The sequence below is a fragment of the Poromitra crassiceps genome, assembly GCF_964638095.1.
Source record: "Poromitra crassiceps genome assembly, chromosome: 11".
NCBI classification, from domain to species: Eukaryota; Metazoa; Chordata; class Actinopteri; order Beryciformes; family Melamphaidae; genus Poromitra; species Poromitra crassiceps.
Window position 1 is genome coordinate 32679507 of NC_139643.1, and position 25768 is coordinate 32705274.

A 25768-nucleotide genomic window follows, 5' to 3' on the forward strand; every position below is an offset into this window, starting at 1 on the left:
CGGAAGCGCACAATCTAATCGGAAATCTGGAGTTCCTTGAATTCACACTTGAACCTCCCTTTTTTCCCCCAAAAGAGACCACAGACTTATACGCTTGCAGGAATCAAATTCTATTGAGGAGTTCAATAGATAATCCACCTTAACCTCGGGGTATGGGTGTCCCAGCTAATACCTGATACCTGTGCCGGGACAGTATAAGACCAAGGAGGCCATACACACCCCAGATCAGGGGGAAACCCGAGGAGGGGAGCGCTGCCTCCCTGCCCGGCTCTGGCACAATGTCAGCGATAAGCTTATTGTATGGATATCTAATACGTCTGCAGAGAGGGAGGTTTCTGGGTTAAGATGGTTCAGATTAGAGCCAGGACAACGAGGAGGTGGAGGTGTGTGAAGACGAAGAAGGCTGGTGGGCTGACAATAGCTCATGTTGATTCTTAGATCAGGGGGTCTCAAAGGGCCATAGGGAACCGACATTGGATTGAGGGCCGTCTGAGGAAAAGCAGAACACAAAATCATCTTTTCCAAAACAAATCTTTTCTTTAACAGCCTATTCTTGACTAAAGGTCATGCCGATTGAGAATCATGTGAGAATGCGTTTTCTGGGGGAGATGTTTGTAGATTTGCAGATATTTTAACACATAGACAAAGACACAGACACAGACACACACCATACCTGCCAAAAGAAATTATGCCATGAAAAAGACGGCCCCTTTGAAAATGGTTTTTCCCTGGCCAAAAGTTAGCCCAATAACTTTGCAGTGTTATTTAGCCCCCTTCAGCTAGCATGACAACCAATGCATTCCATAGTTTCATACAGTATGATACCAGAAACTTCACTCTGTCTTTACTGTGGACTAAATGAGGGGTCCTTCTATAAAAAAAAAAAGGTTGAGAATCACTGCTTTAGTGTAGAACATGTGCCCATCCGCCAGAGGAACAGAGGTGCGGGATGCAAGCCCATGTGTGTCGGCAATCCCGTTCCCCTCTCACCCGCCAACGTGCTGCCTCGCTCCGTGTGACTGCAGCAGGCTCCAGTAACCATATCATGACTTTATAATAACCACATCACATCCATGGCGAATGAGGTGGAATGAAAATCTAACCTAATTTGGAGAGATACACGACCGTGCGAGTAGTAGGGAGTCCCCAGAGATGAGGCTCTGAGTGAGAGAGCTGTGTGCTGCTGCTGCTGCTGCTGCCGCGCCGCTAGCATGCTCCATGAGCGTGTAATGGTCTTAATTATCATTTAGCATGCCAGCCTCATTGACGAGGTATCAAGCCAGTGATAAAACAGGAGGGGGGGGGGGGGGGTGAGAGAGAGAGAGAGAGATGCAAACATATAAACATTTAAAGGGACATGCACACATGCACACACGAAGAACGATATATTTTTAGACTTTCACTTAAACACACCTAGGCCCTGTGGCTGCATGGATGTACACAACACACACACGCGGCGGGCTGAGAGACAACTCTCTCACTCACTCTCTCTCTCTGAATTAGTTACCATGAATGATGTGTAAGCAGCCATGACTCGTTCTGGCTGGGGAGATGGCTAATTCACTTTGTTTAATTAGCCAAAAGTAGTAGCACATCCTCTCTCTCTCTCCCGCAACATGCTCTTCTTCACTGCACACCATGCACCCGTCTACATGGTCTCTCTCGCTCTAAAAGATGGACCTGTAACCATGGCAGTAACACTTCACGGGCAAGACAGTTCCCTTTGAATCATATATCTGGAGTGATCTCTCTCTCTTTCTCTCTCTCTCTCACACACACACACACACACACACACACACACACACACACACACACTCCTCCCCCTACTTTGTGATGTGTTTGAGGAGAAGGGCATCCTCTATATACCTTCAGTGAGATATCAGGCAGTGTTTTGGGGGTGACAGCTCCAGAGGTGAAGTGCGTCCCATCTCCAGCCAGCTGCATGGTGGAAGTCTGCAGACACTTTGGCTGGGACCTCTCTTCTTCTCTGGAACGGACCACGACTAACCTAATGTCTGTGGAAATAGAATAATTCAGCTCGATCAAAACGTCGAGGTAAAGTGATTTTGTTTTTTCTTTCTGTTGTCTGTTCTGTATGTCTCTTTTTAGTGCGTTCTGCTCTTTTGGGTGCTTTAGGAGGTGTGTCTAGACTTCTACAACTATTTTTACACTGTGCTTTGAAGGGGATCAATGAGCTACACCTGGCAGTCACCTGGGAGGGATATCCTATAGTGTGGTATGGTATGGATAGTGTGGGGTATAGTATAGTAGTATGCTATAGTATATTGTAGTATAGTATAGTACCTATACGTGTTGTATACTATACTATTATATTATAATAGCGTAGTGTAGTAGGCCTATAGTACGCTATCTTACATTATATTACCCTATTGTAGCCTATAGTATAGTATTTGTGTAGTATAGTATGTTACTGCATCTTATACAATTTAGTACCCTAACTTCCTCCTATGCTATAGTGTAATAGTAGGCCTAGTATGTTATTAGTATAGTCTATATTAATAATAGTATAGCATAGCATAGCAGGCTATAGACGGTTTCAAGTTTACAACATAAACATTCTAAATTGAACCCCAGCTCTATACCATAAGCATATAGTAATAGTACCCCTTTCTATCCTACAATGTCTACCATAATATATGGGATATAAAACAAAATCCCCAGCCCAAACAGTTGCTTTCATCTGTCTTCTATTAAACATGAGCCAAGGGGTAATCTTGTGACAATAACACGTCGGTGTTGAAAAGTTAATAAGAGACAGATCCACCCTGTCCTGCTCCACTTTGTTTCCATGGAGAGCTGGAATACCCTACAGACAATAAGAAGTGCGTGCAGCATGCGGCAGGCAGAAAATAATAAATACATTTATGCGTCACATTTAATACATTTACAGAGGCAGAGCGCGCTAGTGAATTCATTATTACACCATTATGGTAATGCAGCTGGGTCCGTGTATTTATGTCTCTCTCTCTCTCTCTCTCTCTCCCTATTTCTCTCCCTCTCTCTCGTACGCGCGCATAGGCAAGTGTTAACGTTACCAACAAGCTGTCCTGGAGTCAGTGATGTAGGCTAACAATAATATGTGGTAGGACATCTGGATGGAGGCTGCATTGTTCTCCCTCCAGCTTGATCCACAGTAGCAGCAGCGTGTCCCGGTGCTCTGGATGGGAGGTCGCTCTGAACTTGCGCTAAGGCCAGTCTGTCGTTACAACGGAGAGAGCGGTGCAGCAACAAGAGAGGATGGGGGCAAAACTACTACGAAGGTGAATACGAGATAGATAACGTCGATGTTGAATAGAGTCTAGAGACGACAGTCGTAAGTGAAAGGGCGCATCTTGGCATCGCGACGGCGAGAGAAAGCGGTCTCTGGTCCTCAACTACATGAAAGGCTAAACAGCGCAGCAACCATAACATGTGGGTACAGCGGAGGTCTGCTGGAAGAACGGGCTAGTTGATGATAACAGCACCGACATGCACGCGGTGCCGCCTGGAACAGGTTGGTTTCGCCTTGATCAAACTTCGCCGGAAACGGACGTGGGTTCTGCGCGCATTTAGGTCCTGAAGATAATCTGGATAGCTGTTAACGCGCCTGGAAAGCACCGCGCACGGCAGGTTTATTATGGGAAACGCTGCAGCATTCACTGGACTTTTCCTGTAGGCTTTTTCCTACTCGCCGCACCTTTGTGAAGGTCAGGATATCCACACTGAGTATGCTGTGTGTGTGTGTGTGTGTGTGTGTGTGTGTGTGTGTGTGTGTGTGTGTGTGTGTGTGTGTGTAGGCGTGCGTGCGTGCGTGTCTTTTAATTAAGCACAGAACCCTATACTTATTCTACTGCTGTATTTGTAGTAACTGATGTTCTTTCATTTTTCTTTCACACACTCTTGACACCCAGTATCAATATTTATTTTGCTGTCAACAAATTTTAGAAGCATGGATGCTACCCTTGTGAAAAATAACTATAGTAATCCTGTAATAAATTCTAGTAGGATACTACAAATATCAGCAAAACGTATACGTAGGAGTATAAAATCTCAGAATCTCTTTTCCCCAGTGTCACCTGTTCTCTCTCTGTCACGCTCAGGTGTGTGTGACCTGAGGTGTTGGTGTGAGAGCCCCAGATGGATGCCCTGTGCAACGGAGCCAAGTCGCCGGAGGGCAGTGATCCCGCGGCAGACGCCCGGCCCCCTCCTACCAAGCTGGCCCGTCTGGAGCAGAACGGAGCGGGAGCCTCACTCCAGGACAGGAGCCGGCAGGGGAGTCCGGGAGCCAACCCCCCCGGCCTGGCCCTCAAACCCACTGCACTGAGGCCACAGGGCAAGAGAGGTACAGTAAGAGGGGCATTGGGGTACAGATGCACAACGAGGAGGCAGGTTCTTGTTTGTAAAATATTGTTTTTGTGGTGGACTGTGTGTGTGCGTGTGTGTGTGTGTGTGTGTGTGTGTGCGTGGTGCGTGTGTATGTGTGCGTGTGAGGACATTCTTGTGAACGCAATAAATCGGGGGCAATGCATGATCGAACTTTATACACCATGCCACAGGTTCCCCCTCTAGACTTCTGGATGATCTGTTCAACTTTGGAGCATCTTGCTGCTGCATGTACATTTACATATTAACGAGGAAAAACTGATTTTAATTTGCTAATGCATTAATTGTTTAATCACTGCCTTTATCAGCATAAATGGTTTTGTTAAAAATATGTATTGTGATTATGGTGGGACAGGAGGAAGCGCACGTGCCTCTTTGTTGTTGTTTATAATATCAAAAGCAAATTCACAAACTTGAATTTCATGCATTTGCATTGGGAAAACTAACCTTGTGAGGCAGCTGGATTCACGCGAGATCATGAGATATGAACCACCAGTGTCAGGTTATGGGAAAACATAACAACCTGTGAAAGAAAACAATTTTATTGAACTGGTAATGAAATTGACCATTATGTTATACATAAGTTGCCCAAATACCTGACTTATTGGGTCAGCTAAGACTTGCTTTTGCCTGGGACAACCAACCCTCAAAAAAGATTGACACATTTGCGACTGAATAATATTCCCATGTGACACCGACTGTGCTTTCCCACTATATTCTTACTGTGTCAGGGTCAAACTCATTTTGGTTCACGGGCTACATGTGACCCAATTTGGTCTCAAGTGGGTCAGACAAAGAAATTCAATGCATAATAACCTGTAGCTAAATAACAACACCTCAAAAATTTCACTTTTCTTTTAGTGTAAAGAATTACGGGTACATTTTAAGAACACATTTTTACATAGGGTTGTCCCAGCTACCATAGGCCTATCATATGAACTAGAAATACTGCACGCTTCACGCTCTCATTTCTAGCATGCCCTGCACGCCGCAGAACTCAAACTTATAATAGTGAGATTATCAAATTTACTGTCTGTAACTGGACATACAATTGACGCCAACTGTGCAATTCTCTATATTCAAGGGTGCTGAAAATAGTTGACCATTTAGTGATGAATACAGAAAAGACTTCTCAATGCAAAGTCATCCCGTGGGCCAGACTGGACCCTCTGGCGGGCCTGTTATGGCCCCCTGGCTGTATGTTTGACACCCCTGGTGTACAGCATTTGGACGGTGCTGTGTGCTTGACGGTGCGCTGTGTCTCTGTGTCACCTCAGGGAGCCTGCTGCCTGTGTTCTGCGTGGTGGAGCACAGGGAGAGCCTGGTGGAGGGCGAGAAGACGGAGGAGCATGCTGAGTTTGTGCTGGTCAGGAGAGACCTGCTGTTCAACCAGCTCATCGAGATGGCCCTGCTCACACTGGGCTACTCGCACAGCTCCGCCGCACAGGCCAAGGGTACGGCACACACACACACAAACACACACACACACACACTAAACTAAACTGAATTGAAAACAAAAATCAATCAAAATAAAAACGAATGAAAAATACAAAACTACTAGTTTAATAACTCTGTCTCTCACATGTGTGCGCGCGCGTGGATGCGCATGTCTGTGCGACTGTGCGTGTGTGTCTGTGTGCATGCGTACGTATGCGACTGTGTGTGTGTGTGTGTGTGTGTGTGTGTGTGTGTGTGTGTGCATGCGTACATATGCGACTGTGTGTGTGTGTGTGTGTGTGAGAGTTGTGTTTAGGTCTGATCCAGGTGGGCAGGTGGAACCCCGTCCCTCTGTCCTGTGTCACAGACGCCCCTGATGCCACAGTAGCTGACATGCTGCAGGACGTCCACCATGTGACCACCCTGAAGATACAGCTGCAGAGGTAGGCTGGGGAAGACCTGACATCTATACATCTATTCTGTCTTGCAGGGCAATGCCATGGTGGCAGAGTAGCCAGAGTAGTACACTCATCTCCCTTCTCACTACTACATAATAAGATTCCGCAGCGCACAATTGCTCAACTGTGCGCACGCTCAGAACCGGGCGCGGAGCGCGGCGCTAGAAATGAAGCACGCTCTACAGTATTTTTTTCCATCCCGGGAGAATTACCAGAGTCTCCTGGCCAATCAGGCAGGCTTGGCAACCCGTTTTTGCCTGTGTGAAAGTGAACCGAATCAGCTGACCACCAATGTATCATTCTCGCATCAGGTGTGAAGCAAGGAAGCTGACTATCAGGTGTGAAAACGCCCTTATCTGCAGAAACACCGTCATATCTGCACCGTTTAAACACTTATCTTTCTTGCACCCGTACCATTTTTTTGTGTAGATGGCATTTGGAAGAGGCAACTAAGGCATCTGTCGTGTCGTCATGGTTACCACCCAACAAATGTGACTGAAAAAGGCCAGGATGTGTCTCTACACACTGCGACAGGTTTCACTATCATGATAGCTATATGGTTGTTGAAATGAAGATCAGAGAGTTGTGTCCACTACAGTGTGTCCACTACAGTGTGTCCACTACAGTGTGTCCACTACAGTGTGTCCACTACAGTGTGTCCACTACAGTGTGTCCACTACAGTGTGTCCACTACAGTGTGTCCACTACAGTGTGTCCACTACAGTGTGACACAAATGAATTGCTGGGTCTCAGGAGTAATTAAGGCTGGGGCATAACTATTTATAGACTATACTGTAGTCTATCTGTTTTATGTTTCATTATTATCTCAAGATTGAATCCATGTCCTTTAGATTTGGGCTACATCTGTTTTGTGTCACATCATTTTAAACTGAGAAGGTAGTTCAAATCATTCCATCAACACAACTCAAGCGATAACATTATTTTTTTTTTCCAAAGTGTGTGTTTTTAGTGTCATTTTCAAAACCACCTGCTCTCTGTCTACAGCTGTCCCCAGCTGGAGGACTTGCCAGCAGAACAGTGGAGTCACTCCACAGTGAGGAACGCTCTGAAGGAGCTCCTCAAGGACATGAACCAGAGCTCCCTGGCCAAGGAGTGCCCCCTGTCACAGGTACAACACACACACACACACACACACACACACACACACACACACACACACACACACACACACACACACACACACACACACACACACACCAAGGAGTGCCCCCTGTCACAGGTACAACACACACACACACACACACACACACACACACACACACACACACACACAACACACACACACACACCAAGGAGTGCCCCCTGTCACAGGTACAACACACACACACACACACACACACACACACACACACACACACACACACACATACACACACACACACACACACACACACACACACACCAAGGAGTGCCCCCTGTCACAGGTACAACACACACACACACACACACACACACACACACACACACCAAGGAGTGCCCCCTGTCACAGGTACAACACACACACACACACACCAAGGAGTGCCCCCTGTCACAGGTACAACACACACACACACACACACCAGAGATGGGGACTTGGACTTGGACTTGAGTCGCCCTTAAGTCACACGCACAGTGACTTGACACTTGATGAGAGACTTGATGAGAGAGTCTTCAGACTTGAGACTCAACTCGGACCTGCGATTTGGGACTCGTGAATAAATGCTGATACTAGTGTAATGTATGCTAATAGATAAAGGAGTGAGGATAATACAGTAGATGGTTTGAATCCCTTCATTTTAGCTATTGCAGTGTTCTAAGCAGACCGGATGGCAACACTCATCCATAAGAGACTTGAGACCTGACTTGGACTTGTGACCAAAGACTTAAGACTAGGGATGTCCGATATTATCGGCCTACCGATATTATCGGCCGATATTAGCATAAAAAAATCAATATCGGAAAATATCGGTATCGGTTTTCATGCCGATTTTTTTTTTTTTTTTTTTTTTTTTTTAAATACAGGGGGAGTCTCACTGAGAGCAATGCTCTCTTTTTCAGGAGTGCCCTGTTCACATTCACACACACATTCATACCTGGAAGCTGACCAGTACAACCACAGTCTGATCTGTTGGCCACTGGGCAGCTCCACTGGAGCGGTTGGGGTTAAGGGCCTTGCTCAAGGGCACCTCAGTGGTGGTAATGAGGGAGGGGCAAGCGCTGCCTTTTCACTTTCCCCACCCAGATTTATCCTGCCGGTCCCGGGGATTGAACCGACGACCTTCTGGTCACAAGCTCGCTTCTCTAACACTTACAACTTTAACACAACATGCATATTATATATTAAACTCTTCAGCTACATTAAGCTACATTATGTAACTTGTTACGTGAAATTTTGGTGGAAAAAAAGCCCGCTTATATCGGTATCGGTTGATATCGGTTGATATCGGTATCGGAAATTAAGAGTTGGACATTATCGGATATCGGATATCGGTAAAAAAGCCAATATCGAACATCCCTACTTAAGACTTGACTTGGACTTGCAAAAAATGACTGTCACACACAGGACTGTGCTGCATAGAGCATGCATGCCGCAAAGATGAACAGGAATAAGCCTGAAGTTTAGAGTGTGTAGACAGATCGTGCTCGTCCTTCCAAGTCCTGTGTGTGTGTGTGTGTGTGTGTGTGTGTGTGTGTGTGTGCGTGCGTGCGTGCGTGTGTGTGTGGAGGGAGGGGGGGGGGGGGGGGGGGGGGGTTGGAGCTTACCTTGGTGTGTGAGAGTGAGTAAGCGTGTGGTCCAAAATCTAGACAGGAAGTCCAGATGCTAAGGAAGATAAGGTGTGTGTGTGTGTGTGTGTGTGTGTGTGTGTGTGTGTGTGTGTGTGTGTGTGTGTGTGTGTGTGTGTGTGTGTGTGTGTGTGTGTGTGCTAAGAGCGAGAGAGAGAAATAGGAAGAGATGGCTATCTCTTAAAGAGCCCTGCTGCCTCCACTGCTGCCATCTATTTTTGTCTGTCTCACTGCTCTGTACTGCCTACCTGTCTGCCTGTCTGTCTCACTGCTCTGTACTGCCTACCTGTCTGCCTGTCTGTCTCACTGCTCTGTACTGCCTACCTGTCTGCCTGTCTGTCTCACTGCTCTGTACTACCTACCTGTCTGTCTCACTGCTCTGTACTGCCTACCTGTCTGCCTGTCTGTCTCACTGTTCTGTACTGCCTACCTGTGTGCCTGTCTGTCTCACTGCTCTGTACTGCCTACCTGTGTGCCTGTCTGTCTCACTGCTCTGTACTGCCTACCTGTGTGCCTGTCTGTCTCACTGCTCTGTACTGCCTACCTGTCTGCCTGTCTGTCTCACTGCTCTGTACTGCCTACCTGTGTGCCTGTCTGTCTCACTGCTCTGTACTGCCTACCTGTCTGCCTGTCTGTCTCACTGCTCTGTACTGCCTACCTGTCTGCCTGTCTGTCTCACTGCTCTGTACTGCCTACCTGTCTGCCTGTCTGTCTCACTGCTCTGTACTGCCTACCTGTCTGCCTGTCTGTCTCACTGCTCTGTACTGCCTACCTGTCTGCCTGTCTGTCTCACTGCTCTGTACTGCCTACCTGTCTGCCTGTCTGTCTCACTGCTCTGTACTGCCTACCTGTCTGCCTGTCTGTCTCACTGCTCTGTACTGCCTACCTGTCTGCCTGTCTGTCTCACTGCTCTGTACTGCCTACCTGTCTGCCTGTCTGTCTCACTGCTCTGTACTGCCTACCTGTGTGCCTGTCTGTCTCACTGTTCTGTACTGCCTACCTGTCTGCCTGTCTGTCTCACTGCTCTGTACTGCCTACCTGTGTGCCTGTCTGTCTCACTGTTCTGTACTGCCTACCTGTGTGCCTGTCTGTCTCACTGCTCTGTACTGCCTACCTGTGTGCCTGTCTGTCTCACTGTTCTGTACTGCCTACCTGTGTGCCTGTCTGTCTCACTGCTCTGTACTGCCTACCTGTGTGCCTGTCTGTCTCACTGCTCTGTACTGCCTACCTGTGTGCCTGTCTGTCTCACTGCTCTGTACTGCCTACCTGTGTGCCTGTCTGTCTCACTGCTCTGTACTGCCTACCTGTGTGCCTGTCTGTCTCACTGCTCTGTACTGCCTACCTGTCTGTCTCACTGCTCTGTACTGCCTACCTGTGTGCCTGTCTGTCTCACTGCTCTGTACTGCCTACCTGTGTGCCTGTCTGTCTCACTGCTCTGTACTGCCTACCTGTGTGCCTGTCTGTCTCACTGTTCTGTACTGCCTACCTGTGTGCCTGTCTGTCTCACTGCTCTGTACTGCCTACCTGTGTGCCTGTCTGTCTCACTGTTCTGTACTGCCTACCTGTGTGCCTGTCTGTCTCACTGCTCTGTACTGCCTACCTGTGTGCCTGTCTGTCTCACTGCTCTGTACTGCCTACCTGTCTGCCTGTCTGTCTCACTGTTCTGTACTGCCTACCTGTCTGCCTGTCTGTCTCACTGCTCTGTACTGCCTACCTGTGTGCCTGTCTGTCTCACTGCTCTGTACTACCTACCTGTGTGCCTGTCTGTCTCACTGTTCTGTACTGCCTACCTGTGTGCCTGTCTGTCTCACTGCTCTGTACTGCCTACCTGTCTGCCTGTCTGTCTCACTTCTCTGTACTGCCTACCTGTCTGCCTGTCTGTCTCACTGCTCTGTACTGCCTACCTGTCTGCCTGTCTGTCTCACTGCTCTGTACTGCCTACCTGTCTGCCTGTCTGTCTCACTGTTCTGTACTGCCTACCTGTGTGCCTGTCTGTCTCACTGCTCTGTACTGCCTACCTGTGTGCCTGTCTGTCTCACTGCTCTGTACTGCCTACCTGTGTGCCTGTCTGTCTCACTGCTCTATACAGCCTACCTGTCTGCCTGTCTGTCTCACTGCTCTGTACTGCCTACCTGTCTGCCTGTCTGTCTCACTGCTCTGTACTGCCTACCTGTGTGCCTGTCTGTCTCACTGCTCTATACAGCCTACCTGTCTGCCTGTCTGTCTCACTGCTCTATACAGCCTACCTGTGTGCCTGTCTGTCTCACTGCTCTGTACTGCCTACCTGTGTGCCTGTCTGTCTCACTGCTCTGTACTGCCTACCTGTGTGCCTGTCTGTCTCACTGCTCTGTACTGCCTACCTGTGTGCCTGTCTGTCTCACTGCTCTGTACTGCCTACCTGTGTGCCTGTCTGCCTCACTGCTCTGTACTGCCTACCTGTCTGTCTCACTGCTCCGTACTGCCTACCTGTCTGCCTGTCTGTCTCACTGCTCTGTACTGCCTACCTGTCTGCCTGTCTGTCTCACTGCTCTGTACTGCCTACCTGTCTGCCTGTCTGTCTCACTGCTCTGTACTGCCTACCTGTGTGCCTGTCTGTCTCACTGCTCTGTACTGCCTACCTGTCTGTCTCACTGCTCTGTACTGCCTACCTGTGTGCCTGTCTGTCTCACTGCTCTGTACTGCCTACCTGTGTGCCTGTCTGTCTCACTGCTCTGTACTGCCTACCTGTGTGCCTGTCTGCCTCACTGCTCTGTACTGCCTACCTGTCTGTCTCACTGCTCCGTACTGCCTACCTGTCTGCCTGTCTGTCTCACTGCTCTGTACTGCCTACCTGTCTGCCTGTCTGTCTCACTGCTCTGTACTGCCTACCTGTCTGCCTGTCTGTCTCACTGCTCTGTACTACCTACCTGTCTGTCTCACTGCTCTGTACTGCCTACCTGTCTGCCTGTCTGTCTCACTGCTCTGTACTGCCTACCTGTGTGCCTGTCTGTCTCACTGCTCTGTACTGCCTACCTGTCTGCCTGTCTGTCTCACTGCTCTGTACTGCCTACCTGTCTGCCTGTCTGTCTCACTGCTCTGTACTACCTACCTGTCTGTCTCACTGCTCTGTACTGCCTACCTGTCTGCCTGTCTGTCTCACTGCTCTGTACTGCCTACCTGTGTGCCTGTCTGTCTCACTGCTCTGTACTGCCTACCTGTGTGCCTGTCTGTCTCACTGCTCTGTACTGCCTACCTGTCTGTCTCACTGCTCTGTACTGCCTACCTGTCTGTCTCACTGCTCTGTACTGCCTACCTGTGTGCCTGTCTGTCTCACTGCTCTGTACTGCCTACCTGTCTGTCTCACTGCTCTGTACTGGCAACCTCTCTGCGTGTCAGCCTATCTCTCATCCTATCTCTCTGTCTGACTGATCTGTCCATCACTTCCCCTCCTTGGTATTTCAGCTTTAGTTTTTTCCGCATATCGGGTGATGCAGCAGTTTCACATCCAAGTCTAGCTTTAAGGTCCAATTCTTGTGTGTTTTATGAATGCACGCACACGCGCACACACACACACACACACACACACACACACACACACACACACACACACACACACACACACACACACACACACACACACACACACACACACACACATACACATGCACACACATGCACACACACACACACACACACACACACACACACACACACACACACACACACACACACACACCTACACAGTTGCACAAATAATTCTATATAAATCATGCAGTATTTGGTGATGCTCTCTGGATGAATATTTATCATATTCAACATAGCCTGTGTTATTTTGCCTGGGGGTGCAGAGGACCATCTACAGTCTGATCAAGAGACATCACTCACAATCTGCCTCTTCAGACCCCTTTCCTTTTCTGCTGTGTTACAAGATCAGATACCAGCCCGTCTCCCCTCCCCCATCTCTTTCTCTCTCTCTCTCTCTGTCTCTCTCTATTCTCCTCTCTCTCTCTCTCTCTCTCTCTCTCTCTCTCTCTCTCTCTCCCTCTCTCTTCCCCCCTCTCTCTCTCTCCCTCTCTCTCTTCCCCCCTCTCTCTCTCTCCCTCTCTCTCTTCCCCTCTCTCTCTCTCTTCCCCTCTCTTGTTTGCGAGAAGCAGATTAAAATAAATATGAGAAGATGAAAGGTGTAATCAGATGTAAAGATTGCACAAGATGGTCTTAGGGGAAAACTGTGTGTGCATGTAGGTGTGTGTAGGTGCATGTGTGTGTGTGTGTGTGTGTGTGTGTGTGTGTGTGTGTGTGTGTGTGTGTGTGTGTGTGTGTGTGTGAGAGAGAGAGAGAAAGAGAAAGACGTGACTACTCTCTGACGACCTCTACTCTTTTGTTTGATTACTCTCTCTCTCTCTCTCTCTCTCTCTCTCTCTCTCTCAGACACACACACACACACACGTGCGCGCCACGCACACACTGACACACTCATCTGTCTTTATTATCCTATTTACCTGGGGGTCTTTTTAATAACACAGATCGGAGTTCATTAATATCAGATGTGTGAACAGCTGAGACACCCAGGCAGCCCAGAGCAGCCACTTGGAGAATGTAATGAATTTCTATTGTCTTCTCCCCTCTGTTTCAGAGTATGATCTCCTCTATTGTGAACAGCACTTACTATGCAAACGTCTCGGCAGCCAAGTGTCACGATTTTGGCCGATGGTACAAGCACTTCAAGAAGACCAAATGCTTCCAGGGTGAGGGATCTCAAACCAAGCCTGTAAACCAGGGGCAGATCATAACCATTGGTAGATAAGTTGAAGATAAGGTTGCCAGCACAACTTTGTATAGCAGCCTTCTCCAAAACAACTGAAGTCAATGGGGACCTGTTCTTCAGAGTTCCAAAACTAACAAAAACAAACAATCAACCACACTATGAATAGAAAGACCTATACACACACACCATTATGTGTTGCAGGTTGCAAATCAATCGGCTGTAGATTTGCACTCAATTATGGTGTAAATACTGTATAATGTATTTTATTTAAAGTAGGAACTCTGAAGAACTGGTTCCCATTCACTTTAATGGTTTTGGAGAAGGCTGCTATGGAGTTGTGCTGGCAGCCTCCCTGTGTGTTATATGGACAAACTTAAAGGAGAATTTCGTTTTTTTTTAACCTGGATCCCTCTCCTCACATGAATTATTATCTGACGACTCACCCAGTGTTCTCCGCAGCGTTTTTGGCCGTCTTAGGCGTTGTTTTGAGATCAATCGTGTGCAAGCCAGTCCTAGAACGGAGCTTCGTGGGGGCCACGTAGCAGCGTGCTTTTCATCCATGTAAATAGACAGTTTTATTCCCTTTTTTGACCCATATCGTCAGAATCGGATCCCTAAGGAACGATCAGACTGCTAATTCTCCCCCGGGCTCTGTTCAGCGGTAGTTACAGGCATCATTTCCGCCTGTCGGGTCAGTGAGACCAAATCTCATCAAGTCCCGCGAGACTTTCCTGCCACTGGCCTGTGGATAATAATTAATGTGAGGAGAGGGATCCAGGTTAAAAAAAAACAAAATTCTCCTTTAACCTGTGTTTCAACTGGCATCATAATGACAGAATTTTCATTTTGGCGTGGACTGTTCCGTTAATATCCACTCCGTTTATAATTCTTTACATGTGTCTTTGTTTTCATTTTCCGCTCCCCTCAACACACCTCCCCTACAGAGATTGACAGTTTCTCGGACCACTCAGCTCACATTACCATCACCCAGCAGCCAATCCCAGGTAGCACAGCGGAGCCGACCCTGCTCTTCCCTCACGGAGGCGTAGCCAACGTTTGCGGGCGTTCCCCCCTCGCCCTCCGCCCGCCCGGCCTGGTGGCCGCGCCCCTCAGCCCGCAATTGGTCAGCCAGCAGCTGGTGATGGCTCAGTTCCTCAACCAGCAGTACGCCGTGAGCCGCATGCTAGCCAGCCAGGGCCTCTCGCCCTCCCAGCAGCAGTATCTCAACCACCCCCCCGTAGGGAGGGCTCCCCCCATGGTGCTTCCCAACGGTTCTGACCTGCAGGCCCCGCAGCAGGCCCAGTGCGGCCCGCCTCCGCCTGGCCCGCAAAACCAGCCGTCGGCTGGGTTGTCCGCAGGGCCATCGGACGTGTCCTGCGATATCTACCATTGGGTGAGGGAGGAGCTGAAGAGAGCGGCCATCTCCCAGGCCGTCTTCGCCCGCGTGGCCTTCAACAGGACCCAGGTATGGGAGAGAGGGCGTGAGGGGGGGAGCAGGAGGTGGTAGAGAGCGATAGATGGTGCATTGGGGAATGGAGACGGTAGTGGGAACCAGGGGGGTTAAAATTCATAAGAGGAGGCAATTGTTTGCTGGTGTTTATCTTCTGGAAGTCTTTCCTGGTGTGGCGATTATCTTCTGGAAGTCTTTCCCGGTGTGGTGATTATCTTCTGGAAGTCTTTCCTGGTGTGGTGATTATCTTCTGGAAGTCTTTCCTGGTGTGGTGATTATCTTCTAGAAGTCTTTCTTGGTGTGGCGATTATCTTCTGGAAGTCTTTCCTGGTGTGGTGTTTATCTTCTAGAAGTCTTTCCTGGTGTGGTGATTATCTTCTGGAAGTCTTTCCTGGTGTGGTGATTATCTTCTGGAAGTCTTTCCTGGTGTGGTGATTATCTTCTGGAAGTCTTTCCTGGTGTGGTGTTTATCTTCTGGAAGTCTTTCCTGGTGTGGTGATTATCTTCTGGAAGTCTTTCCTGGTGTGGTGATTATCTTCTGGAAGTCTTTCCTGGTGTGGTGATTATCTTCTGGAAGTCTTTCCTGGTGTGGTGATTATCTTCTGGAAGTCTTTCCTGGTGTGGCGGCAGTAGGCAAGTGTCTGTTCTGTGAATGTTTGGTGGTTGGCACATCAGCGTGGCCTTTGCTGCAGTGCCCCCTCCCTCCCCCTGTGCATGTGTGTGTGTGTGTGTGTGTGTGTGTGTGTGTGTGTACGTGCGTGCCTGCACACACACACGTGTCTGTGTGTGTGTGTGTGTGTGTGTGTGTGTGTGTGTGTGTGTGTGTGTGTGTGTGTGTGTGTGTGTGTGTGTACGGGCGCGTGTGTGTGTGTGTGTGTGCCGGTGCCAGCTCTCTGCAGCATGAAGCTGGTGCCAACACTGAAGCAGCTGCTGGGCCAACTAATCACATCCCCTTGGAGAGATGCTGTCTCCCTCTCTACCTCTTCCTCTGCCTCACTCTCTCCCTCCATTTGCCACCTTTCCCTCTGGCAGCCCTTCCATCCGTTTAATCTCTCCCTCTCGCTAAGCGTCCATCTTTTATTTCTTCTCAAATCTCTCTCTCTCTTTCTCTCTCTCTGTCCGTCCGTCCGTCTCCCTCGTTTCCCCATCCAAATCTCCCCGTGCCATCGCCTCGTACACTAAAATGCAACGCTATCTGCGTCCATCATCACACACATACACCAGCATGCCTACAGAAATGGGACTCAAGAGGACAGGCTCAGCCCATTGTTATTATTATTACCGTCATTATCATTTTCATCATAATAAGCAGAGCCAGTTATTATCCACCCCCATGTTTCCACACCGCCAAGACCAAGGTGCTCTGGTGGCAGGCGGGCACGATGCCAAGATGCCAGCTAGAAGTGAGGGAGGCATTTGTCAATTGGTGATGCACGTTAAGTCTCCATCTATTTGGAAGGAGGCGTTCGGTGGCTGGATCCACAGACTTATAACGATCCATGATTTGAATAAGAATACACGACGTTCCGCTCATGCAAGCGTGGAATCAGGATTTAGTCAGAAAGGACGTCCGTGTGATGTTTGAAGGCCTTCCTTTCGTAGACAGACGCAGCCAAAATAATTCTGTCTCTACCGGCAACTACTGTAGTGTGCTTTAATAGCTCTGGATGTTAATCTAATTGTTGTCTCTAGCTGTTAAATGGTAACCTGTGGGGACTTGTCCAGGTGTCTGTTTGAAGGGGATCCAGTGTTGGCTGTGAGGAACATTTGCCTAATGCTATTATGCCTAAGGCATATTAGGAACATGACACCTGTGTCATCTGTATGAAAGCAGGTGGGATCTTCCAAAATGTTTGAGGTGAAATGTATCGTGGTATCTCCGGCATGTGTGATGCTCAATGTGTCAAGCACCACACTCAGCTAAATCAGTAAGCATGTGCAATATTGTCTGGTACTAACAACCTGCAACTGCACCATTTCAAAAGTTTCATTATCAATTTCAAGGCATCAAAAAAGCCAGACGGTGATAGACAGATGGTTCATCCAATCACCTGCCAAGTACTTTCTGAAAAGTGCCTGCCCCTTTGAAACAGTTTCCCGAATGACTTCCCAGATGGTTATGTGAAACCAACCATCTTGCAGCGTCAGGTTAACTCACCGCTGTATCTTTGATCAAATGTTCTTCAAACACCAGGGCCTGCTGTCGGAGATCCTGCGGAAGGAGGAGGACCCTAAGCATGCGTCCCAGTCTCTGCTGGTCAACCTGCGGGCCATGCACAGCTTCCTGCTGCTGCCCGAGGCCGAGAGGGAGCGCATCTACCAGGAGGAGAGGGAGAGGAGCCTGACAGGCATCACACCCCCCTGCAGCAACACACCGCCCAGGCCCACTCAGGTAGTGCAGCAACACACCACCCAGGCCCACTCAGGTCAGATCACACCGCCCTGCAGCAACACACTGCCCAGGCCCACTCAGGTCAGATCACACCGCCCTGCAGCAACACACCACCCAGGCCCACTCAGGTCAGATCACACCTCCCTGCAGCAACACACCACCCAGGCCCACTCAGGTCAGAAGAACATACCGCCCTGCAGCAACACACCACCCAGGCCCACTCAGGTCAGATCACACCGCCCTGCAGCAACACACCACCCAGGCCCACTCAGGTCAGATCACACCGCCCTGCAGGAACACACCACCCAGGCCCACTCAGGTCAGAACACATCGCCCTGCAGCAACACACTGCCCAGGCCCACTCAGGTCAGAACAGAGGCTTACATACTGTGATGTTATGGGAGGAGTGAACTACATGTACTTAAACTAGGGGGGGGGGTGTATGATAGTGCCGTGGGATAATAATGTCCGTTACTGAGGCGGTTGTGCTCAGTCGGGGGAGTCCTGATTTATGGGGGCTTTGGGGTCTCGTTGAAGAGGCGGATGGCAGTTGGGAAGAAACTGTCCCTGTGTGGCGAGGTTCTGGTACTGCCAGACATCAGTCTTCTGCCATGGGGGGCAGCTTTAGCGCCCTGGCAGTGTGTGGGTCTTGAAAGGATGGCAAGGCTGCATCCAACCACCTTTTCAGCATGGCGGATGATGTGCTGCAGCCTGGAGATGTCCTTGGCAGGCAGCAGCATACTGTACCAGACGGTGACAGAGGAGGTGAGGATGGACTCAACGGTGGAGGTGTAGAAAAGTGCCAATGCTGCCTTTGGCACTTTTTTTTTGCGGTAGCTCGCTGGTAGTGTGTAATGATTTGGCAGCCCACTTGCAATACCTCCGCGGACCACCAGAGGGCCACGGCCCACAGGTTGGGGATTACTGGATAGTGCATGTGCAAATGGGCGGGCGTTGCTCAGTGCTCGCACAGTGACAGCGTCATCGTCACTCACCAAGCAAATACATGACACTAACTAACTCCACCCACAAAACCTCTCTCATTGAGAGTTGATTTGAGTTAAGTTGTCGACCAATTATGTCACCTGTGCATGAGTGACATCACTGGTCCACAACTTAGCTCAAATCAACTCTCAACTGTCGAGCTAAACGAATGCCTGCAAAACAGGCATTGTTTTTCAGTGAAACGATACTCATTTGAAAAAGTACAAGTGCAGAAAAAAGCTGCCCCCGAGTAACAAGAGTAAATAGAATTTGTTCCTTGTACTCTTGTGTTTTTCTGGTGCTGCAGTCCTGGAAAGATGAGGTAAATTGTGTCAAGGCAGAAGATTGGCCCTCTCGGCTTCCCCTAGCCATCTCTTCAGTGAGTCTCTCCTATTCTCTTTCTCATCACGTCCTCCCTCTGCTATTCTGGATTCCTCTCACCTGCTCCATCGCTCCGTTACGTTGTGTGCTTACTGTAACTCCTCTTTCAATTCAGTTGCCTTGTCCATCTCTCTCTCTCTCTCTCTCTCTCTCTCTCTCTCTCTAGGCGAGACTGTCCCCAGTCACGGGAGACAGAGGTTTGCGGACAGAGAGCTGCGTTCTCAACGTCAGCGCGTCTATCTACGAGGAGATTCAGCACGAGATGAAGAGAGCCAAGGTGTCTCAGGCCATGTTCGCTAAGGTGGCCGTCTCCAAGAGTCAGGTAAACATACATGCACACGCACGCACACGCACACGCACACACACACACACACACATTTCCCCCAATAGAATGCTGCAGGAATGAGTCCTAAAACCCAGGAGTTAGCATCGCCTGGTTCCCTCGTGTCAAAGTCAATGTTTTTTTTTTTTTGTCTCTTTTTTTGTATGGGGATTTTGGTTAGATGCCTGAAATAAGGTCTGTGGTTCACAGAATTTATGAAACTGAGAGGGTTTGTGTTCAGCCAGATAATCTTCACAAATGAACACTATTTTTGATTTTTCTTTTTTAATAAGCAATTGTGATTTTTGCCGATTGTGATTTTTGGCCAGAGCATTTACGCTTCAGAAATCATACGAGGGAACCGGCGTGATGCTAACTTCCGGGGTTGGCCTACAAAAATACGTCATCCCTGCGGTGCTCTATTGTTCCTATGGCTTTATTGTTGTAATGGATCCATGGTGAGTCCATGAATACAGCTGGTGGACGGTACTGTGTGTGGAGGAAAGCCCAGATAATCAAGCAGCAGCTGTACTCTACAGAGGACTATCATCACTGCATCAGACTGCTATTGTCCTAAATTACCGGGCCGGCTTAATAATCACCATACACAAACACATGCACAGGCGCACACATACAGTACATACACACACATACTGTATACACCGCGTACTTTTGTGCACAAAAGGCACATAGACATGTACTGTATGTACAAACACACACACACACACACACATACACACAGAGAGATGATTTGAATGTTTATTGTTCTCGTTTTTATGGCAGCGCCATAAGCTTGTTATTGCCTTTTGTTTTAGGATAATTTCCCTTCATGGAATGGGGGGATTTCAGCTGTCTCATTTTCTCTTCCTCTCTTGTATAACTCCCATCACCCTCTCTATCTCTCTCTCTGTCTCTGTGTCTCTCTCCCTATCTCTCTCTCTCTCTTGCCATCTTCTCTTTATAACTTCCCCCTCTCTCTACTCATAAGGATGTTTAGGGGTCATTCAGCGGTCATGCCAGCACAGACAGGTGGTCCAAAACCCCTGAGGTTCTTTCTCTCTCTTCACTGGCCTTCCATTTTACTCTGTTCTCGCTCTCTCCTCTCTCTCTGTCGCTCTCTCTCTCTGTATTACCCCCTCAGTAACTGTGCACGGCTGCTTGGCAGGCACAGCCATGTTGGATCTCTCTGCTCTATCTGCACTGTGCATCTGGATGGCATTGTGTACTAGAGCTGGGCTACAGCCAGGTGTGTGTGTGTGTGTGTGTGTGTGTGTGTGTGTGTGTGTGTGTGTGTGTGTGTGTGTGTGTGTGTGTGCGCGCGCGCGCACGTGTGTGTGTGTGTGTGTGTGTGTGTGTGTGTGTGTGGTGTGTGTGTGTGTGTGTGTGTGTGTGCCTGCCTGCCTGCCTGCCTGCTTGCACACATGCTTATATTCCAGTTCATGAATCCGAAACTAGCTTGGCTTTCCGTTCCTCAATCTGCCACTCACAAGTTTCTCTCCTACTGATGCAGAAAGAATTCTAGCTAATAAGAAAATCCACTGTGATCTTTGGGCTTTGCTGTGAGTGTAGTTTTTCCTTCTTCGAAAAGGAAATTGGCAAGCTGCCCTTCACCAAGTTTTTTTTATTATTATTATTTTTTTCTGTTGGTATATTTTGAGGTTAGACACAGGAAATAGACAAGGAGTTTTTACAGCATGGACTGGATTTGAATGAATTTACCTTCACCATGGGAAGGTCACCTGCGGACGCAGCGCTCTGCTTCACACACCTTCACACCTGGGAGGCTGGGAGCCTCTCTGTACAACCACAGTCCTGTTTCTCCACACGAACAACTGGTGAATCAATTGACAGTCATTGTTGAAGCCAAGGAAAGGCACGTGTTTTTAGTTTTCACTTTTCCCCCAAGTTTGTTTCAGGATTCAAACTCATATCTCCATTTTTATCACATTCTATTTCCCACAGGGAAGATAGGAGAGTGTGTTTATGGTATGTGGGACAATAACGCAAGACCAATAATAGAAACTTCATACTTGCACAGGTTCCCCCTATAGAGTATATGATCTGATTAGATTTTGGAGCACCTTTGCCACATAAATTTACATAATAATTAGGAAACACTGATTTCTTGAATCAGCTATAATTATAATTCTATAATGCTATAATTCCTTAATGCCTTAATATTCAGAGTGCATATTAATACCGCCCATTAATATTCACAAGTGCATATTAATACCTCCCATGTGTTGTGTGAAGACATGTGTTCGTGTTGACATAGAAATATTTGCTAATTAATGGATTAATTTGCTTAATGAATGACGTCATTAGCATAACTGGCTATGTTTAATATATCATGGTGATTATTATGGCGGGACATTAGGTAGTTTAAGTGCCTTTTGCTGTAAAGTGAATACATTCTGATTGATCACCATAGGAAGATTCTCTTTTGGCTTTCTCCTGTACAGGGAGGTCACAGGTCATACAGACCAGCAGCAATGAGGCCTTTTCACTTCCCACCCAATTCACCCATTTTGTGTCTAAAATGCAGGAAGTAACACAGGTGCACGCAAACCTGTAACGAGGGCCCCGGCACTGGATCACCAAATGGTTTGGAAGTGGAAACAAGTGAATACTGGAGCTCACTGTGATTCACTGTCTGGCTGATGGGGCACTTCAGGATGGTGTATATTGGCTGACATGGGGGTTTGACCTCGTCCGGTTGAAGGACAGACTCTCTCCATCTCAATAACGCTCTTATAAAAGAGGCATAGTTCTTATAAAAGAGGGTTAGTTCTTATAAAAGGTTAGTTCTTATAAAAGAGGGTTAGTCGGTGACTTCCTGACAGTTTAAGTGTGTGTCCTCCTCTGCAGGGTTGGCTGTGTGAGCTGCTGCGCTGGAAGGAGGATCCGAGCCCAGAGAACCGCACGCTGTGGGAGAACCTGTGTCTGATCCGCCGCTTCCTCAGCCTGGCCCAGAGTGAACGGGACGCCATCTACGAACAGGAGAGCACGGCCCAGCAGCACCCCAGTGACAGACTGCTGCTGCTCAGCACCGACGCTGCACTGGTGAGGCTGGGGAGGAAAAACAAACACGTGACCAGGGACCCACATACTGTAAACACATTGCCATCATGTTCATGAAAGGTTTTTACATTTGCTGTTCTGAACAGTCTGCTAGCTCTTTCCTGGGAAAACCCCTGCAACAATGGTTTGTTTGGAGTAAATAGAAGAACTGGCAGTTAGCATGAGCAGTGATAGTCACAGTTACAGACAAAGAAAAGAGCGCCACCTACAGTACAGAAACTCAAACTTCATCAACAGAAAATCCAAGGAAAAGATGTCACATTAAAGATGTATCTGTGAGTGCAGTCAACACCACAACAATGACTGTGTGATGTTTCCAAAATAATAATTAGAATAAACAGAGAGATGACCACTTCAAATAAGATGGATGTTGATTCATTATTAAATTCTAGCACAGTTAACATAATGGTGGAAAAAGGTTCTTTATCACATTGTTTTTTCCCCTATACACATGCAGGCCGTTTATGGCTGGGGAACTGGGAATCTGTGGAGAGTAGCTCAGAGTCCGTTCTATTCTGCAATACACAGCTATAAGCACAATAATGTTGGGCAATATTGAAAATGTAATATGGACACTAGACCAAGTATGGCAGCCTGAAATTACATACATACATAAATAAATAAATACATAAATAAATAAATACATAAATAAATGAATGAATGAATGAATGAATAAATAAATAAATACATAAATAAATAAATACATAAATACATAAATAAATAAATAAATAAATAAATAAATAAATAAATACATACATACATACATACATACATAAATAATAAATAATGATAAGAAATAAATAATACATGAAAATGTGATTATTTAATTTGAATTGTATCATACATTGTGCTCTCATATAGGGAATTGAAATTACAATTCTATTTCATGATATCAGTTGAATTATGTCAATTCTCAACTTCCACATTGGTTTCTTACATCATACTTGAATAACTGTCTTGCTCTTTCTCTCTCTCTCAGTACCAACACCACTCTCCGTTGCCGCAGCAACACCAACTTCAACCCCCGACCCCTCAGGCCCATCAGCCCGAGGCAGGACCTCACCTGTCTCCACGGCAACCATGCGCAGCATCTCCGGCTGAGTGCGAGGAGAGGGGCTGGGGGCACCTGAGACTACGGCTGCGGGGCAGACAGAGTAACGGTGAGAGAGGAGAGGAGAGTCAGGACTGGGTCACCTTGGGCAGAGTGGACTGGGGCAGTTTGGGGAGGGAATGGGGTTGTACTGGCAGGGCGAGGGACAAGGGTGTGGAGAACAACGAGGGGGACGGGGGCGCGGGTGATAAAGTCACTGAGGCGGTCGACGGAGACAGCTGGGAGAAGGACAGGCTCGCCGCCGAATGGCCCGGCCTTAAAGACGAAGAGCGAGGAAGGGTTGTGGTCCGCGTGGAGGCGGGTAACGAGATGGGGGGCGGGGATGAGGTCAGAGGTGAGGGCTTGAGGGTGTCCCACGAGGCCCTGGGGATCTTGCAGAGCTTCATCCAGGATGTGGGGCTCAACCCGGACGAGGAGGCGGTCCACACGCTGTCGGCTCAGCTAGGCCTGCCGCAACGCACCATCCTCAGCTTCTTCCACAGCCAGGACCACGGACAAGTCACGAGCCAGCGTCAGCACCATAACCACAGCCAGCACCGCCACCAGAGCCACAGTCACAGCCCAGATGAGCCAGACCTCGCTCAGGCAGACAGGACTGCTGAGGGACGGGAGGAGGGGTGCACGGAGGAGGGGGATTCACATCGAAAGGCAGAGACAGAGGAGGCAGAAATGGAGAGAAAAGAAGGAAGTGAAATAACTATTTTGAAAGAGTCTGACGTAAGCACTCAGACCGTTCCCGTTATGAAGGAGGAGCAAGAGAGCTATATCTAACCCAAATCCACCCAGTGACATAACATAGATGAGCCCTATTATGTTCCCTATGAGCCACTGAGGTGCTTTGCTTCTCTGAACTCTGCCTCTGTTACAGAATTGACTCACCATGTTTTCATACTGGTATCCTATAAGGTGTGTGTCTCAAAGGATTATGCACAGACTAAAAGCTGACTCATTATATCTGTTTAGACCGTGTTGTGGGAAGATACTCATTGAATTCTTTCACAGAATTTGTATACGGCCAGTATAACCAGAGACCTACACTATGAAGTACTGTAGCTAGCTCCAGCCAAACTGCTTCAAAGTGTAACGTTAATAAACTGGCAACATCGTATCAAACCTAATACATTTAACCATAGCCAATTTGATTAGAAAACTGTGCTGTGATTTGAGGATCCTTAATGCACTTGGACAGAAGATAACTGTGACTATAAGAAACTATAACATTATTTCACATGGTCTCTGTGTAGATATGTGTCTGGATGAATGGGGCCCAGATCATATATCATCAGCTTATAAGGAGACATTTGAATTGGTTGAATCTCTGATTCGTAAGTAATGTCCATGCCAGAAATGCCTTGTGGGAAGTGGCACTGCCAATCTGTTCCCCCCGCTATGATCATATCTTCATTGTTGTTTATTTTTACTATGCTTGATGAGTGCTTTGTGTTTTGAATCTGTTTTTGTCGTAGCCATACATAGCTTAGATGATCGTTTCCTTCAGGAATCTCGCTGTTATTTCTTATATTGTCCTTGACCATGTTTTGCTGTATCGATGATCAAGTTTCCGGGTTCTGTTCTGTATGAAATGTGAATTATAAAAAAGCATAATTGTTTCATACCCTATATATAAGAGATCATTCCCTAATGGCATATCCCCCATCAGAAAGAATCGATGCCTGCTCTTAGAAAATAACTTTTGGGGATGAAAGTAAAGCACATTATGGGTCACTATTAAGGCCCTGAGTTATCTTTACTGACAGAAACATCACGTTTTTAAGAATATTGAAATATTGATGGATGAATTTGAGATTGTGACATTTTTCCACAATTAATATATAATGTTTCAGAATTAACCCCTTCATGTTACAGGGAAACCAGAGCATTTTTACTGTCATGTTTCATAAATGAATAGATCAAACAATGGATCAGTTACCAACCTGATAAGCGGTATATAAAATGATATGTCTCTGTAAGTGGGTCCATTCTTGTTTCTTTGTCTTCCCTTTGTTCATAATATCAACTTTTGTTAGTGGTTATTAAAAATAAATAATTATCTCCTGATCACATAATCGTTCACATATTTCCATCCATGCATGGTTTTGTAAATCTGTCACATACAGAAAGTTACACATTTTATGTTTACAAGGAGGTTATTTATTAGCCTAGGTAAACCCAGCCCCCACGTGACCTGCTCTCTCAGTTCCCAGTCACTAGTCACCTTGTGACTGTAAGCAGGGTGAGCCT

General features: G+C 47.6%; 1 protein-coding gene across 1 annotated transcript; it reads left to right on the forward strand.

The window, feature by feature from the left end:
• Positions 1-4137: 4137 nt before the first annotated feature.
• satb1a (SATB homeobox 1a) lies at positions 4138-24298 on the forward strand (the record flags this gene model as incomplete). Its single annotated transcript, XM_083645978.1, has 10 exons — positions 4138-4342; positions 5661-5837; positions 6137-6263; positions 7284-7407; positions 13675-13786; positions 14751-15271; positions 17451-17648; positions 19180-19335; positions 22204-22398; positions 23396-24298. The coding sequence occupies 10 exons, from the start codon at positions 4138-4140 to the stop codon at positions 24296-24298; spliced, it is 2718 nt and encodes a 905-aa protein (XP_083502104.1).
• Between the last annotated feature and the right edge of the window lie 1470 nt (positions 24299-25768).